Raw genomic sequence first — 18,268 nt, 5'->3', positions numbered from 1 at the left:
AGCTGGATTTAACAGGGGAGAAAAAATGAACTTATTAAATGTCCACTTTATTTCAAGCCCCAGAAACAGATTTAATAACAATAGCCTAAACTTATTCATTTCTTACTCCTGTGCCAGGCACTGCACTAGCACTTTAGATGAATTAACTCACTCAACCTTCTAAGGTTAATTAAAGAGTATTCTACAGACATGGGAGAACTGGAACATCTATTTAAGATTTCAGGAATTAGAATCAAAATGATTAACATGGCTTAGAAAACAAAATATACAGCTTAGAGCATAACAGAAGCTAAGAACAAGTAAGTACTCTGTAGATGGTTTTGCTAGTAGAAAGTCTATGTGCAGCCCAGCATTCCAGAAATTTAGTTTTACCCCAGAAAACAAAATTACATCACAACTGTGAATAACTGCCTGAGAAAGAAATCAGAGGTATTAAAAACTTACATTTTACTTATTTCAGTGGTTATTAACATCAGAATCACTTCAGGGCTTTTTCTTACTCAGTAGATTTGAGTCGAGATACAGATGTATTTTTAAAAATCTTTTAAAATGATTATATTGTATATCCCTGGCTAAGAACCACTGGTATCTTCAATTTATAAATAAACTATAACCCAGAACATTTAAATAACTTGTCCAAAGTTTAAAAGATAGTATCAGAGCTTTATCTAGAATCTAGCTCTCTCAAGATACAGAATATATTACAACTATGGAAAACAACAGAGAAGTTTATAGAGGCTGTATGCCAGCAATGAGAGCATTAGACATTACTAGGATTTTTATAACCTTATATATTTTATATCTTTATACATTTTGCTGAACAAAATTCTGGAATCTTAAACAAGGACTGAGTACACCTTGTCACCTGCCTATCAGAAGCTTCTATTCATACTTCAAAAGCAAGCACAAAAGTCACTATCTCTTCTTCCCCAGAATGGAATCGTCAATGCCCTTCTCAAGACTCCCATAAGTACATTTATGCAACACATTTTAGGTAAATAACTGTAAATCTCTCAATCTACTAAAATGTGAATTTCTTGGCATTGGAGACTGCATCTTAATTTATCTGTCTCCCCAGGGTCTGTGAAGACATTCAAAAAATGAAGAGTAAATGAATTAATGAAAAAGAAACCCTCAAAGTTTGGGACTAACTAATAGTTCATATGATTTGTAAAATATTTTTTAAAATGCAGTTTTATTACTGTCAAGTATCTAAAATAATCAACTATGCAATAAGGAAGTATTTTCCAAAACAGGCTTTTACTTAAAACAAGAGATTCCTTTGAAATTGGCACACATACAACCCTATTTACAAATAAGCAATTCAAGAGCTTATGAAGTTTGTTAACTTATTTAAGTAAAACACTGCAGCATAATATTACTCAAAGAAATGATTAACCAGGAGATTGTCTCATCACTGTCAGATTAAGTAAAAAAATCAAAGTCTAATTATAGTACTAAAAATTCCTAAAAGGATCAAAGAAGATTTTACTACATTAACTGAAAAAGGCAACAGGAAAAACAGTCAACAAAAAAAAAAACCACATTTTGAGAATAGAAAAGAGTACTACTAATTTACTAATTACTAATTTCTCCCCAAGACAGAAAGAAACAAACTTACTGGTGGAGTTTCTTAATTGCATTTCTTATATTTCATGTTGCAAAATTTTCAATGTGAAAATGTTACTATTTAACTTTATGTAAAATTTAAAATGAAAAAGTACATTAGAAATTCCTTTAGGAGCGCCTGGGTGGCTCAGACAGTTAAGCATCCCACTCTTGATTTCAGCTCGGGTCATGATCTCAGGGTCCTGGGATAGAGCCCTAGATTGGGCTCCTCACTCAGCAGGGAGTCTGTTTAAGATTCTCTCTCTCCCTTTGCCCCTCCCCCTCTCTCAAATAAATAAATAAATCTGTGTGAGCTCCACACTGGGTGGGGGGCCTGTTTAAAATTCTCTCTCCCTCTGTCCCCCCCTCCTGAATCCTGCACACTCACTCTAAAAATAAAAAAAATTTAAAAATCCAAATTTAATTTGGAACAAAATATACCTTCAAGTGGGGAAATGACTGCATGTGTTCTTAAAATTAGGGAAGACAAATGCTACTTCATTGTTTCTTTTAGTTTACACTTTTCCTTTCTGCTTTATAAATACTCCTCCTCCAATTTAAACAAAATTTCCTATTTCTTTAGTATTGTTTATATGGTTAGTCCTTTTGGGTGCCTGGGTGGCTCAGTTGGTTGGGCGACTGCCTTCGGTTCAGGTCATGATCCTGGAGTCCCAGGATCGAGTGCCACATCGGGCTCCCTGCTCAGCAGGGAGTCTGCTTCTCCGTCTGACCCTCTTCCCTCTTGTGCTTTCTATCTCTCATTCTCTCTCTCTCTCAAATAAATAAATAAAATCTTTAAAAAAAATATATGGTTAGTCCTTTCAATTTTTACATTTTAATGGCAGGGACTAAATTTTAGAAATAATCACAAAGAAAAAATGCACAGACATGAAAAGCAAATACAAAATATATTTCTCCAAAAAAATTTGAATTTTAAATTCCTAATTCTAAACTATTTTTCATTTTAATACATTACAAAGCTAAACAGAGGTCTCCATTAATAATCACTTGGTGGTGCAGTCAGTTAAGCGACTCTTGGTTTCAGCTCGGTCATGAGATCAAGCCCCACATGGGGCTCCATGCTGAGCATAGAGTCTGCTTAAAACTCTCTCCCCCTCTCCCTCTGCCCCGTGCACTCTTTCTCAAATAAATAAATAAATCTTTTTTTAAAAAATTAATCATTCTGGTACACTGATAGTATGATCTCAATGATCTTTCCATGCAAATCCATAGAAAGTTCGTACAAAAGTAATCTACAGTAAAAAGAAATTATTTCTGTAATATAACTGCATATTTCTTTAAGGTTACTCTGTGTTAAAATCCAATTATATCTACCACAAAAATGTCAATAATGACTATAAATCTAATGGCAAAAATAAATTAGAAACCATACCAAACAAGAATATGGATTAGATTTTCAATCATCCCAACCAGTAAGGCAAGAACTTTTGACCCTGACATACTTTTTTATCTGGGCTTCCTCATTTTTTACATATTGGATATAGCTAGCTAAGTATGTTCATTCCTTTAAAATTTTCTTACAATGTAAGTATATAAGCAATAGATTAAGGACCCTAATTTCATTTATATGTAAACTGCACCATGCTGCTTCAATTTTATTTTTGTGAAGAGTCCAATTTAATCAAAATATAATAAAATACGCGTGCACACATTAGCATTTGTACAGAAAAGGGTATAAGTACATGAGGCTTATTTTTAAAAGTGGGAGAAGGGCAGACAAAGAATTTCTGAAGTGACACAATTCTCTTATGTTTGAGTTTCTGATAGTAAACATGTATTTCTTTTGTAATCATTAAAAATGCTTAATATTTGGGCGCCTGGGTGGCTCAGTTGGTTAAGCGACTGCCTTCGGTTCAGGTCATGATCCTGGAGTCCCAGGATCGAGTGCCACATCGGGCTCCCTGCTCAGCAGTGAGTCTGCTTCTCCCTCGGACCCTCCCCCCCTCTCATGCTCTCTCTCTCTATCTCATTCTCTCTCTCAAATCAATAAATAAAATCTTAAAAAAAATAAATAAATAAATAAAAATGCTTAATATTTATGTTATTTAACTAATCCACAAAGGATGATCTATCATTGCCACTTGAAAAAATAAAGTAATTTTTTCCTAAGTATTTTTCAGTGATCTTTATCTCCTCAGCCAACCATCCAACATAAGAAAAAAAATTATCAAATCCTCATTTTTACAAGCAGCTTTCCTGAAAAATAAAGTTACAAATGGACATGATAGGATCTGTTTAAATAAATAATATATATTATTTAATTCAGATTTATGGAGAGATGTTGACTTCTTACCATGTTTAAGGCTTTTAATAATGAAACCCCACTGAGGGGAAAAATCTCATACTAATAATACTTATTAGTCTACAATTTGCTACAAACCAATCTTTGGAGCATGTTTCTTCTCCTGATTGAGAAACAGAGAAAATAATGCCCTAAATGAAGAGAAACATAACACTGAAAGAGAAAACTAAAGCTGGTCCCCTCCCTTCACCTTGCACTTACACACTTCCCATGCACCCTTTTTTTCCCTCCATTAAATAAGCAGATACCAGCTAAGAACTTTCAATTTTTTACACTGCTATTCTACCCATTTTTTCCTCATAAAATAAATATATCCAAAATCATGGGGAAAAGACTATGAAAAAAAAAGAAAAATAGCCTCTAATATGAAAAAAATTTTTTAAAACAAAAGAGCATTGAAATCTGCAAACAGATGCCATTCAAAAAGAGTTTACAATGGCTGGGTGGGTCTTTTCTTCCTTTCTGTCCTTTAGAATTAAGGCAATAATGTAACAAGAAAAATTATTCCAGTATTAAATGAGACCTTTTTGTTACAGAATTATCATATTCATGTTGGTGACAGGTAAGAAAAGAAAGGAAACAAAAAACAAAATAGATATATTTTCTGAACTCAGCAAAAATGTTTTGGTATTTGCGAATGTGTTTGCTAATAGCAGTAAAATTTCGAAAAAAATGTTGCCCCCAAAAAGTTGCTGAGACTCCTAAATATTCACAGAGGTTTTAAACTATTTTCACATTATCATTATCTTTTATCTTCATAAACAATCCCGTGATGTAGGCAGAGAAGGGATTACCATCTCTGTATTATAGAAAACTAAACTGAGTTGTTACTGTTTAAAATGGGCTATGACTTCCACTTGTAAAGATAAGATAATCAGAGCTAGAATGGACTTTAGCATTTGTTTTACAGTTAATTTTCCCCTGTTTTACAGATGAGGAAAAAATGAAGTTCATGGAAGTCAAGACACCTCCCAATGTTACAAAACTCTTAGTGACAGACTGAAGACTGTAATGCAGTTCTCCTAAATTCTGGTCCCATACTCCACTTCCACAATGACACTGCCTGCCATGCCACAGTAACAGATATAAAAGGAGCTTGGAAAACGTTAAAAATCAACATATAAGTGAGTAGTATTATCAGGTCTGGAAAAAGACATATTTTCAATAAAAAACAGAATTTTGAAGGATTCAAGAAACAAATAAATTTAAATGTAAAACTACCTACCACCTTCATGTCTTTTCCCTAAAACCCTCCTTCTTCATGTGTTCTCACAGCCCTGATTAAGGAATCTACAAATTCCTTAAAATTTCCATAATCTGTACATATTAAGATGTCAAAAATTTTCGACTGATGAAATTTTTTTTTAAATTTTTTAAAAAAGCAAAACATTTTCAATAATCATGTTACATTCCTATAAAAAGCATTAAAGCATATTATCTTTGATTACAGTAACTTACTAAGTTATTTTACTCAAGTCACTTAAGTATTTTCATTGTGTATGCTCACTAAAATATTTCCATGCAGACTTCCAATTGAAACAGAGCAATCGAATCTGACAATCCGATGCACACGTGCATTAATAAAAAGGTGATAATTGATTGGAAGACATGTATTATGTAGTGGAAATTTTTTTTTTGAGGACTGTTAAAGAGATTAGGATTGAAAAGATTAGGTAGCTCATACTGTCATAAAAATGCAGAATGCGTGAACCTTATAAACACATGGTGAACGAATCTTACTCACTTTTTTTGGCAAGATTTTTGAACAAATGTTTCAGTCCCTACCCAGCCAGGAAGATATGTCAGTCTTATAGACAACTCTATAGGCTAAAAGATTCAAAATCTATCTGATGCATTTGTATGCAAAATTACACAAGGAGAGCAAACCAAAAGCTATTATTAAAACTAGAGCAAGATTATACACACACTCATATGTTAAATACATACATATAACATAAATTGTGTATTCATCCATTCAATAAGACTTAACGGAAGACTTCGTGAACCAGGTAAGGCCCTGAGTACTAGTAATTCAAAAATGAGTAACACTCTCCCTGCCCAGAGGGAACTCACAATCAGGCAAGGTAGACAAAATAGTTCTCAACAAACTCTAAATATGTGTTAAGTGCTGAAATATAACATTTCAATAACTCAAAATATTTGACACTTAGATATAATAATCACATTAAACTCATTTTAAATTTCACTAGCTCGGTAATACAAGAACCTGAAGTTTCTCAAAACAGGAAGTGAAAAAAATCTGCTTTTAAGGCAGTGAACTGAAATAATGAAGTGAAATGTCTAAAATCTGGTTTAATCTTATGTACTTTATGAAGGTGGAATAGGTAAAGTTTGGTTGTATTTATACCATAAAAATGTTTAAATGCATGCTTAAAAAAGCATTGTGCTCAAATACCCAAAATCACTTTTGATGTTACTCTCACTTCCTCTTCTGAAAACCATCATAACCATTTCCTTTAACCACAATACCACAGGTCTAGTAATTTTTAGTACTGCTTGCCTTGCTCGTTTTTTTGGACAAAGTTCACATAGGAACCAATTTCAAAGTTTGTTAAGAAGCATAATCTCACAAAAAAGTTCAGGTCAATACAACCTGTAAGTAATACTATCAAAATTAAGTTCTTTGCAACTACATAAATTTATAACCAAGGCTCTTTGGTAAATGCAGAGGGCTTCTTTGTAATGATATTGAGCTCCTGCCACATAAGATGTAACAAACTGAATAGACATGTTGCAGTTACTCTCCACATTTTACTGTGTTTAGAGGCAAACTAATCTTGCATCCAGGTAAGCAACAGGAACATAAACCATCCTTACACAAAATTTATCACTATTAAGCCAGGACAGTCTTCTCCTTTAAGATTACAGTATCTACATCAAATTGTTGGAATAAATCAGTTTGATACTTGAACCTTAAAAAAAAATACTACTTCGTCAGCAGCCCTAATTTACACACGTTATAATTCTATGGTCATGCTAAAGGAAATATTCATGATATATTAAAAAGCCAACAAAATAATTATGAAGACATAACATCAAATACACATCGGAAACTCAAAGGATGTACCCAAAAATCTCTTTAATTTTCTCTTTACCAAGTTCTTTGAAACTTACTAACCTTGCCTTAAAAGGAAAAAAAAATTGGTTTGTTTTAAGATAAATTATTTTTTCTATCTCTACATCTATTTTTCTTAACTCCAAGTCAGCCTTCCATTTCTTAATCGGCTGAAGCCGTTTAAAGACTTTCAATGGGCCTATTAGCTACAACTACACAAATTTTCCTTATATGTTATAAACCAGCAATAATAGCCACATATTTACAGTTTTAATTTTGTACCGACACCGAACTTCAAGAAACGGTGTTTCGGTACTATTAGACAAGGCTGGAAAAACGAAGATGAGGAGGAGTAAAGAGGGATGGGAGAGAAGGTTGTTATTCCTGTTCTAGTGACTCACAGCCCAGAAGTATTTCAGAAGAAAATTAGTTCCACCCTCACTTCCCCCTCCTCTCCACCCTCAAAATGAAATAATTCCAAATTGTCAGCATGCTCTCAAACGACTTTTATTTAGCAATCTAAAATCAAGTGGCAAGTGGAGGAGATGCGGGGTTCATCCTGATAAGCAATTCCCTTCCCACATTCACACATCAAAAAATTGAGAAAAAATTGCTACCATCTCCGCCAGATTCCTACCATTCAGCCTCAGTTATGAACACCCAAGTTTTCCTACGCTCTCCCCGCCCCCATCTTGCCCACCCTCTACCCTCCCTTTCCAGCTGACCCCGTTCCGGGGGCGGGGGCGCCAAGGAGGGGGCGGCAGGGGCGCCCCTCACCCGGCGCGGCCCGGGCCGGATCCCACCGCTGGGAGCGGGGAAATGGCTTCTCTCTGCCTCCGGCCGGCCCGCCAGCCACCGGGGGAGGCGCCGGGACTCCGCATTAGGCCGCGGCGCATCTCAGCGACCCCGGGCCGGGCCTGACGCGGCGGTGCCGTGATTTCTGCCGTGGGCGCCGCCCGCTGCCCCCACCGCCGGTTCTCCCCCGCCGCCCGTCCGTCCTACGCCCGCCCGCCGCCCCCGCCGCGGCCTCGCCGGCCCGTGCGCACCTTTTTGATGTTGTAGAGGCGAGTCAGCATGCCGACGCCCCGGTCGTTGAGGATGGTGAGCTTCTCCGCCAGCTTCTGCTGACTGGGCTGCAGCACGGAGCGCGACATGGTGGTGGCTGTGGCGGTGGTGGTGGTGGTGGTGGTGGTGCCGCCGCCGCCGGCCGCCTCGCGCCCAGTCACCGGCCCGCGGCCTCCGCGTCAACCTCTCTCGGGCCTCCTCCCCCCGCCCCCAGCCCGCGACCTCCGTCTCAGGGGAAAACGTCCATGACCCTCGCGCCCCAATCCCGCGCGGCTGACAGAGCGAGCCGCGGCAGACGCCTCACGGTCCCTTCCCCCGCAGCAGCCCGCGCCCCGGCAGCCTCCTGCCTTCCGCCCGCCGCCCTTCCGTCCCCACCCCCGGCGCTCTCCGCCCCAGCCCCCACCGAGCCGCCTTCCCCGGCTCCTCCACTAGGTGTGGCGGCGGCGGCGGCGGCGGCGGCGGCGTCTCCGGCGGCTGAGAACGAGGCAGCTTCCCGCAGCCCAGGACGAGCGCTCGGTCACCTGATCGGCCGCGCCGGCGCCCCCGCGAGGCCGGATGGGGAACTGCGCCTGGGGGGGCCCTCGCCCGCCCCACTCGGCTTGGCCGCGGCCGCCGCGCGCTTAGGACCGGACTCCCGCCCCAGATCCTGCCCTGCGCCCACTTGTGTCTGATCCCGGCATGGGAGTCCTCCGCCGGGACCGAGTGGGGTGGCATTTCCATGCTCGCTCCTCTTCGCCCCGCACCCCTCTCCTACAAGTTCCCAAAAGTTGCCTTTCCGCACCACCTCCCTAAAGAAACCAGCAGAAGCCCGGAGGGCGGGAGGGGAGCGTTTCAGGCGACTTTCGCCTAAGAGTGGGCTGGTGGCTCCAAGCTTTTTCCTCCCACTGCTTGACAGACGCTCCCGGCTGAACACAGCAGATGTTGTGCTCCGCGAGGCGGGCATCGCCTCTCGCATCCTCCCCATCCCATCCGTACTCCCCTGCCTCAAGGCAGTTTGTGAGAGAGGAGGTCGGAAGTGAGGGCAACTCAGGTTCCTGAGATAATCGGAATCCGGAATTTGTCGACTAGTGGCACCCATCCGGAGAAGACTCTAAATAGGCCATGGCATGAGGGAGGCAAAAAATAAATGTTCAGTGAATGAAGGAACGATCGCATTTTTTTCTGGCCTCCACCCTAAATCCCACCCCTTCTTGGAAACATTCTACTTTTCCATCTCATTGCTTTTTGGGTTTTTTTCCTGATCGGTTTCTTCCCGGCCACACTCCAAGACTACTCCCTCAAGACAAATGTATTAAACTTGGTTCCAAAAGTGACGGAATCAAGGACTTAGGTAATTGGCTTGAGGAGTTCTAGCCAAGAGGATTCACACTGCTTTGATCATTTCTGCCCTTAATTTCTTTCCATGTGTTAATCTTTCTATTATATTCATTAATTTTAAGTGAATGACAAAATGTTCTGCCACCGTCAAAAAAAATTCTAAGAGTAAAGCTATCATTGGATTGATCAAAACGCTTTATGAAAAGGAAATTGTGATGAAAGCTTTTTTAAAAAATTTAAGGGGTGCCTGGGTGGCTCGGCCTTCAGTTAAGGTCATGATCTCGGGGTCCTGGGATAGAGCCCTCCACTTTGGGCTCCCTGCTCAGTGGGGAACCTGCTTCTCCCTCTCCCTCTGCTCCTCCCCACTGCTCATGCTCTCTCTCTCTCTCTCTCAAATAAATAAATAAAATCTTTAAAAAAATTTTTTAAATCTAGGATATGTACTATTCCTACAGAAATCTTTATTTTAATATCCTGACAAGAGAAAGGGAATGGACTGAATGCATTTGACTTAAAGGACATTGAAGAAGTCCAATATCCCCCACAAAGTCAATCATACCTGACACTGCGCTTTAAATTCTACAAATAGAACTTCATTACCTTGAATGAAGACTTTGTACCTAAAGAGTTCTTTTTTTTTTTTTTAATTCAAACACCTCAGGGAGATGACCTTTTGAGCTTTTCTTACTCAGTAAAAGGTTGGGGGATTTAATTTATCTGGTTACTTTCCAAGCTGATAGTTAAAATTTTAATTTAGAGGAGGCAAGCATCTAGAGCCTGCCACAGTGAGAGCAGACTTGGGAAAAGCAAAGCTGCATGAGGGGTTTGGGACAACCAGTTAAGAAAACGGAAAGATGGTGAACGTTGAGGGAAAGATATGCTCCTTCGGGGGACCACAAAGAAATTTAGCTAGAGGCGGAACTACAGAGTTCCACCAATGAAAGTTTACAACATTTTCTAGTTTTTGAAAAGTGCTGTATAAAGAGAACAAGAAAATGGCACCATGTTATCATTTGAACACAACTATTAGTCCTCAGGAAAAGCCACTATCATGTTTCCATATGAACTTGAACACTTATACCTGCTTATAATTCAGAATACCCAATAGAGGGAGAACTTTTTAGATACTAGTCCAGTACTCAGCTTTTGTTATAATTTCTAGACATATTGACCCTAGACTAAATGGAATATGCCTATTTGAGTAAAAGAGATTAGATCTAGCTGAAGTATTTATAATTCTTGCATTTTTTCTACATTTTGCATCAAAAAGCATCTTGTCAACCCTTTCAGTATTTGCCTCTATGTATAAAAAGTATACTATCAGAGCTAAGGTAATTATATATTTTGCCATGTACATATATGATTTTATGGCAACTGTAATTAGTATGTATCACTTTATATTTTCTTTCAGTTCTTCAGTCTAAAAATATGTTATACTGTGTTAATCAATCTATAAAGCTATTACCAAAAAAATGTACCTGTTGTGGTTTTTTCCTACCATAGCTTTCTGGAAAAGCATAAAATTTTAAAAATGATTAGGAAACTAAGTTTTAAAAGCATTATTGGAGATTTTATTTCCCTCATCATATAAAGCATAGTTTTAACAGTTCATTTGGTATTAAAGGTTTCCAAGTACTTTCCTTTCAGTTAAGAGATTTCTACTGTTCTGTCCCTAGAACATATTCGGAGATCACTAAAATTATAAGCCAGAGATGTAGAAAGTAGATAATAGCTTCAAATTTGTAATAATCTTAGAAAATTAACTAGTAAAATTAACGAGTATAGACCTGTATGCTTGAGAAAGTGTGAATTTTATTGTATATAAATTATCTCAATAAATCTGATTCTTAAAAAGTTATATATCTACATTTGGGGCACCTGAGTGGCTCAGTCTGTTGGGCGTCTGCCTTTGGCTCAGGTCATGGTCCCAGGGTCCTGGGATCGGGCCCTGCATCGGGCTCCCTGCTCCGCAGGAGGCCTGCTTCTCCCTCTCTCGCTCCTCCTGCTTGTATTCCCTCTCTCCCTGTCTCTCTCTCTGTCAATTAAATAAATAAAATCTTTAAAAAAAAAGTTATATATCTACATTTGAAAAAATGTTTTTTTGAGGCAAGTCTAATGGTACTCACTCTAAGGAAAGTAGGCATTTGGAAATCCAAACTGGAAAATATTTAAGTTGGAGGAAGAGTGAAGAGTTGGCTTTATAGAAGAATTTATGTTAGAGTTATAATTTGTGGTCCCCAAATATATTTTACAATGATTCGATTATAAAATTCTCATAAAATTTCAGAAACTAATTTATAGCACACAGCTCTTTATATAGGTATTATAAAACATTCGCTCATTTACAGTAACAATTGTGGATGGATTTAAAGAACATTATCCAGTTCTATATAATACATAACTAATCAAATACTTAAAGTGTGCAGAGTACTGGGGCACCTGGGTGGCTCAGTCGTTAAGCATCTGCCTTCGGCTCAGGTCATGATTCCAGAGTCCTGGGATCGAGCCCCGCATCGGGCTCCTTGCTCGGCGGTAAGCCCGCTTCTCCCTCTACCACTCCCCCTGCTTGTGTTCCCTCTCTCACTGTGTTTCTCTCTGTCAAGTAAATAAATAAAATCTTTTAAAAAAAATGTGCAGAGTACTATTCTAGAAGGAGATATGAGGCTGTGTAAGATACAGATTTTGATCTCCTTGAACTCACATCCTGAGGAGAATAGAAATATGCATAAGGAGATCTAATATGAGGCAACCTGAGGTACAAGGCTACAGAAGACCTAGAGAGAACAGTTTCAGACTGAAGCTTCTAAGAGCCCTTTTCTGAATAATTTACATTTGAACTTTGAATGAGAGTGAAGTCTTGGACTTATAAACCTGTAGAAAATGACATTCTATGCACAAAGTTCAACCTTAGTAAATGCAAAGTAGCAGAAAAATAATAGGAATGCTCATCACATACACAACAGACACAATGAGAAATAAAGGTGGAAAGAAAAGTGGAACAGAAAACATATAGGCTTACAAATACTAAGGCAGGAAAAAAATTCAATGGAGAAGAAAGATAGAAAAAAAGATGGGAGAACAAAAGGTGACTTTGGGAAACTTGAGGATAATAAAGATAGTTTGAAACAGTTGCTGACTGTGACAAGGATTACAGATTATCCTTCAGTATCTATGGTTTCTTTCTCACTTAGAAATAAAATAAAGACTACATTTCCCAGCCTCTCTTGCAGCCCACGGTGGCCATATGACTGATGTTCTGGCCAATAGGATATAAGCTTTCAAGAACCTTAAGAGACTGCTGCAGCTTTCCTTTTGCCAGTTCTACACTTACTTCGTTCGACCGACCACATGAAACGAGGATGCAAAGGCCACTATCTTGGACCATGAAGACAATGGCCACATACTAAGGAGGGCAAAGATAGACATGGAAGGTTTATGTGGGCTTTTTAGAGCAGAATTGCCATACCAAAGCTTGCCTATCCTGACCTGGATTTTTGTGAAAGAGAAACTTTTATTTATTTTTTTAAAAGATTATTTATTTGTTTATTTATTTGACAGAGAGAGACACAGCAAGAGAGGGAACACAAGCAGGGGGAGTGGGAGAGGGAGAGACGCTTAACGACTGAGCCACCCAGGCGCCCCGAGAAAATTGTATTTAAGATTCTTTTATTTGTTTTTTTTTATTACGGTCACACCTGATCCTAAATATTAATAGTTTTTGTGGCCAGTGTTATATCTCTCCTAGGAATCAAATCAGGAATAATAAAATTTAACATTCAAGTGTTTTTGCACTATGTGTTGTTAGGTGCTATTATTTGTGTTACATTTTCTCATCTATCTGTCTCAACAATCCTTTGAGATATTATCATCTTCATTTTACAAGTGAGGAAACTGGAATGCAGATAGGTTTTTCAAATTGCCGTAGAAAGTGTTAAAGCTGGTATTGGATCCCTTATCAGTCTGACCAAAATTCATGCATACTCTTACTTACTGTGATGTCACTGAAGATCAGTTGGATGGCATAAATTTGTCATGTATCCCAGGGAACATGATTCTACAGTTTCTTCTAAAGTCCCTTAACTGTGCTCAAACCTTTTTCTTCAAATAACAGACTCTGTCATATTTTCCCCTAATATACCAGCTCTTTTTAGATAGCTTTCTTTAGCTTTGTTTTCTCCAGAAAATTATTTCCATATTGCTTTTTGCTAATCATGAGGAATATTTCGGTTTACTTTTTAAAATCACTTACGTGACCCAGCCTCCCTACTTAAAGCGAGAAGAAAGAAAAATTGACAAAGGCATCTTTTTGAGTTCTTGGATTAAAGCCTTTTGATTAGGATGTTTCTTGTCAAAGGTAATGTTCCACTTATTTTTTAAAGACAGATGCAACATTTTTCTTCCCCATCAGACTTCAGAAATAGATTTCTCACAGCCTGAGAATGGTGCAACAGATATAGAATGGTTTTGTCCATCCTCCATCCCTTCCTTTGGGAAATCACTAAGTTCTGACAGAATTGAGTGCAGAAAGAGAAAAGTGAATCAGGCGATAGGAAGGGTCAGGCACATATACAACAGAAAATAATGGGGACACAAGGGTGGCTTGGTCGGTTAAGCATCTGCCTTCAGCTTGGGTCATGATTCCAGGGTCCTGGGATCAAGTCCTGCATCAGACTCCTTGTTCAGTGGGGAGCCCGCCTCTCCCTCTGCCTGCTGCTCTCCCTGCTTGTGCTCTCTCTCTGACAAATAAATAAAATGTTTTAAAAAAAAAGAAATTAATGGAATTTTGCAAAGAATTATCATTTTTAAAAATTGTCTCAAAGACTACATGTAGGTGGACCATAATGCAAACAGAGGAACGAACACTGAGTGAAGAAGTGTGGAGAAGGACAATCGAAGATTTCACTGTTGTTTAACAATGGTCATAGAAAGAATAAACAATAACATACATATTAAATCAATACTTCAAGTTCTGTTCCCCTACATCCAAAGGCAATCAGGTATGAAAATTTACTCCACTAGAAAATAATTAGGAAGGACAATAGGGAAAAGATGGAGCAACGGTATCCCAGTATCTGTAGTAAATGAAATAGGAGTTGAGACTTAGCCAGAGATTGCAACTTGGTATTGCAAAGGAGTAATGAAGACAGGCCTAAATGAAACATGAGACGTCTCCAGTAGTCAGCAGAAGAGATGCCAGAAATAGAACTGATCCAAAAAGTTCAAAAAGAAAACAATGAAAAATTAGTTACAGTCTTGACCTTGACCATTCACATCCAATTAGTTTCATCTTTTGGCTTGCCAGATCTTTGATAATGCACTTCACACGTGTTTATTTGCTTCTGTTCTGCAAAACTAATGATAGATTTATCTTTCCAAGGAACTTCAGTTTTCCCTGCAGAAAAATTCCAGTGTAATGAAAAATTTTATATTATGATCGGTTTTAATTCATCTTGATTATTTTCATAGTACAAAGGATTTGTGAATTTTTTGGTTTTGTTTTAGATATGTGTTATGCTTAGACTTACACTTAAATAGTGGATGACAAAATACAAATCAGTGTAATATCGGTGAATCTTTTTAATCTTAAGTTTTCTTTAAATATGAGAATGCATAGAAAATTGGCAAAGTCAATGGTAGAACAAAACTTGAATTAGAATATAGGATAAACCTATTATGATACTCAAGTTCCAGGTGAACATACAAGACCCAAAATATTTACATTTAGTCGACCCCAAAAGTAAACAGTTTTTCAAAAATTTGGAAGGATATTGAATAAACTGAACTGGACATCCAAGGAATGGCCTCTATTGCAGATACAAATTTGGGATCATCAGAATACAGATGTTATTTGAAGCCATGGGAATAGATGAGATCACTTTTGGAACAAGTGTTTAAAAAAGGTAAATAAAGCCTAGTCTAAAGCCCTTAGGAACTCCAACTTTTAAGAATCGAGAGCCAGTTAACTGAAACTGAATAGAATTGCGAAAGGGAACAGAGACTGGGGCAGTACCTGGAGGGGTTAAGGGAGGGGTTTTTGTTTATTTTCAGTGGTAGTTGCCAAATTATCATGTAGAAGGAGAGATTTATAACTCAGTGCAGAGAGGATGATCAAAAAAGCAGAAGCTTTGGGGCACCTGGGTGGCTCAGTTGGTTAAGCATCCAACTCTTGGTTTCACCTCAGGTCTTGATCTCAGGGTCAAGGGAGCAGGCCCTGCTTTGCCTCCTGCCCCTTCCCCCAACCTCCCACTCAGCATGGAGTCTGCTTGAGATTCTCTCTCCCTCTACCCCGCACCCCGCCCTGGTCTAGCACTTGCCTGTGCTCTCTCTCTCTCTCTCTCATTCTCTCAAATAAATAAATAAATAAAATCTTAAAAAAAAAAGAACAGAAGCTTTGATAAAACAGGGAGGAAAGAGATGATGGGGAAGTAGATAATATAGAGCCAGACTGATATTTGATGGGGGTTGTAGGGAGAGACAAGATAATGATATTAGCTAACATTTACTGGGTACTTGCAATGTGTCATGTTCTATTCCAAGTGCTTTTCAGGCATTAATGTGATTCATATTCATAACAAATAGTTCATTAGCCTAAATGGAAGGCCCTGTGCCAGAAGATGTTAAATGTTCATTTGAGTTTGGTGTTATGTATTTAAATGGTTAGCAGAACAAAACCTAAGCTCTGAGGTCAGACTGATAGAGTTGGATCCTGCCTTTGCCACATACAGCAATGTAACGTTGACCATGTGACTAAAGCTCTCTAAATCTCAATTTTTCACCTTAAATTGGTATAACTTACCTACCTCACTAGATTGTTGTGAGGAATGCATGAAATAATTTTTAGCTCTGTATTTTATACAATTCAGTGAGAATACTGGTCATTACTACTATTATGGCTATCATTCTTATTGCCCCAGTCTGCTCAGTTGTGTAATTTTCTATATGGGTAATGGCACAAAAAAGATGGAAGGTTATGGATTTTTCTTTTTTCAGGTGAGTGCAAAGGAGAGAGAAAGCAAAGGAGTTGAGAGAAGTGGTTAGGGAATAATATAGCTAACTCATTGTGTTTTAGCATTCGACAAAAAAATTAAAAGCCTACCTAATTGTATTAACATTGCTTTTCTTGACAAATTCCTATTTCAAAGTAATAATTTCTGAAAACAATATTTTCACTATTTCATGTTAAACACACACCAAAATCATCAAGCTTCTAAGTGTTGATTATGTGCAAATGTTAAGGATATTAAATTTGTTCTTATTATAAAATATACATTATGCTAAAATATTATAAACTCATTATAAGATGATTTTTTCCTCCATTAAAACATCACTGAAGTCTAAATGTTTAAAATAAGTCAGGTGTTCGCTGATGCTTAAATTCAAGTTTGTATTCCCACTTAAATTCAAATCCAACATTACTTAACCACTATCATAAAAACTGAGAGGCTACTGTCAAATCCTTTTTTTTTCTGCTTTAAAACTATGAATATACAACCGCCCCACCTGGATTGTTTGCATGTTAAAGTTTTACCATTTCTTCTATTATTTTTAATTACTTCAACTGACTACTATTTTCACAACAAAACTTTAGAATCAGAAATTATTCAAATTTTCCATACTTTTTGTATTTCTCCCATTCCTAATCGTCTTTATTTGTGCCATATTTGAAATGATAGGATAAGCAATAAACTTTTAGTTTATAAAGAAATGAAAACCACTTCTCCTAACTAGTTTCACATTATCACTTATTTTATATAGTAGATTCTGCATTTAGAATATTAGGAGCATTTTAAAACAAACTTTTGTGTATACTTGTATATGTATAAATACTTTCTTGTGTCAGATTTTAATTATAGAATAGTTTGACATGAACAGTAAACATTTGTAAATTGATTTAAATAGAAAATAGTTATGGTAGCTCTGTTATCTAATATATTAGCTAAAAATGCAACCACTCAATTATAAACTATAGAACTTCTAAACGTCAGAAGAGAGCTTTGGCTGTGTAATCAATTCTGGAAATAATGGAATTAGTCTAGGTCACTCTTGTTTTAGGAGAGGATGAGATAGACTTAAAGCCCATGAATTGAATCAGAAGAAAGGAATGAAGTGAGCAACTCATTTTTACTCATGTCCTCCAAGGAGTTGAATCAGAAACAAAACAAAACTGTAATCAGTTTTTCTTTATGTGTTGGTGTTTACAGACCAAATTAATTCTTGTTTCTAACTTAGGTTCCTAATTAACTTTGGATCCTGGACCCCTTTGTAAATCTAATGAAGTATGCATCCTATCTATAAAAATATACACATTTTTAGTGCAATTTGCAAGAGTTCATGGTCTCATTAAAGCCTCTATACAGCCTTATAGTCCCAAGATTCAGAACCATTCTGGATTATGAGTCCACCTGAAAAGGTATAACAGGAGCAATTGCATACCCAAGTAATCATGTAGCTAAGTGTCCAGGTTTAACCTGACATAAATGTTAAAAGACAAACTTTTAAAACCATTGTCCAGAGATGTAAAAATATTTTTCCTTTTTTTTTTTTTTGAGTAGGCGCCATGCACAGTGCAGAGCCCAACATGGAGCCCAATGCAGCACTTGAACTCACCACCCAGAGATCGAGACCTGAGCAGAGACCAAGAGTCGGACACCCAACTTACTGAGCCACCCAGGCACCCCTAAAAATTATTTTTCCCGATAGTTCAATGCATTACGACCAACTCCATGGTAATCTTTCCACGGATGTCATAGGGTAGCCTTTGTAATCTTATCAGGCTAATATCAGGACTGAATATCCCACTGCAGGTGGATGACTCAAGTTCTCTTTTTATCTGCCTCCTCTGGTTGCCAGAACTTTGGCACTTCCGACAGAAGGTGGCA

General features: G+C 37.9%; 1 protein-coding gene across 1 annotated transcript in view; it reads right to left on the bottom strand.

Moving 5' to 3' along the window:
* NCKAP1 (NCK associated protein 1) overlaps positions 1-8,285 on the bottom strand; it is a 98,144-nt gene extending 89,859 nt beyond the window's left edge. Inside the window, exon 1 of the mRNA XM_028125509.2 lies at positions 8,054-8,285. Coding sequence (XP_027981310.1) covers positions 8,054-8,161 — 108 coding nt within the window. The 5' untranslated portion in view covers positions 8,162-8,285. The remainder of the gene's footprint in view (positions 1-8,053) is intronic.
* Between the last annotated feature and the right edge of the window lie 9,983 nt (positions 8,286-18,268).

The sequence above is a fragment of the Eumetopias jubatus genome, unplaced genomic scaffold (assembly GCF_037043125.1).
Source record: "Eumetopias jubatus isolate StellerSeaLion01/CBP00866 unplaced genomic scaffold, mEumJub1_p1.0 scaffold_3, whole genome shotgun sequence".
NCBI lineage: Eukaryota > Metazoa > Chordata > Mammalia > Carnivora > Otariidae > Eumetopias > Eumetopias jubatus.
Note: the sequence above shows the minus strand (reverse complement) of the source record. Positions and strands in the feature narration are given on the sequence as shown.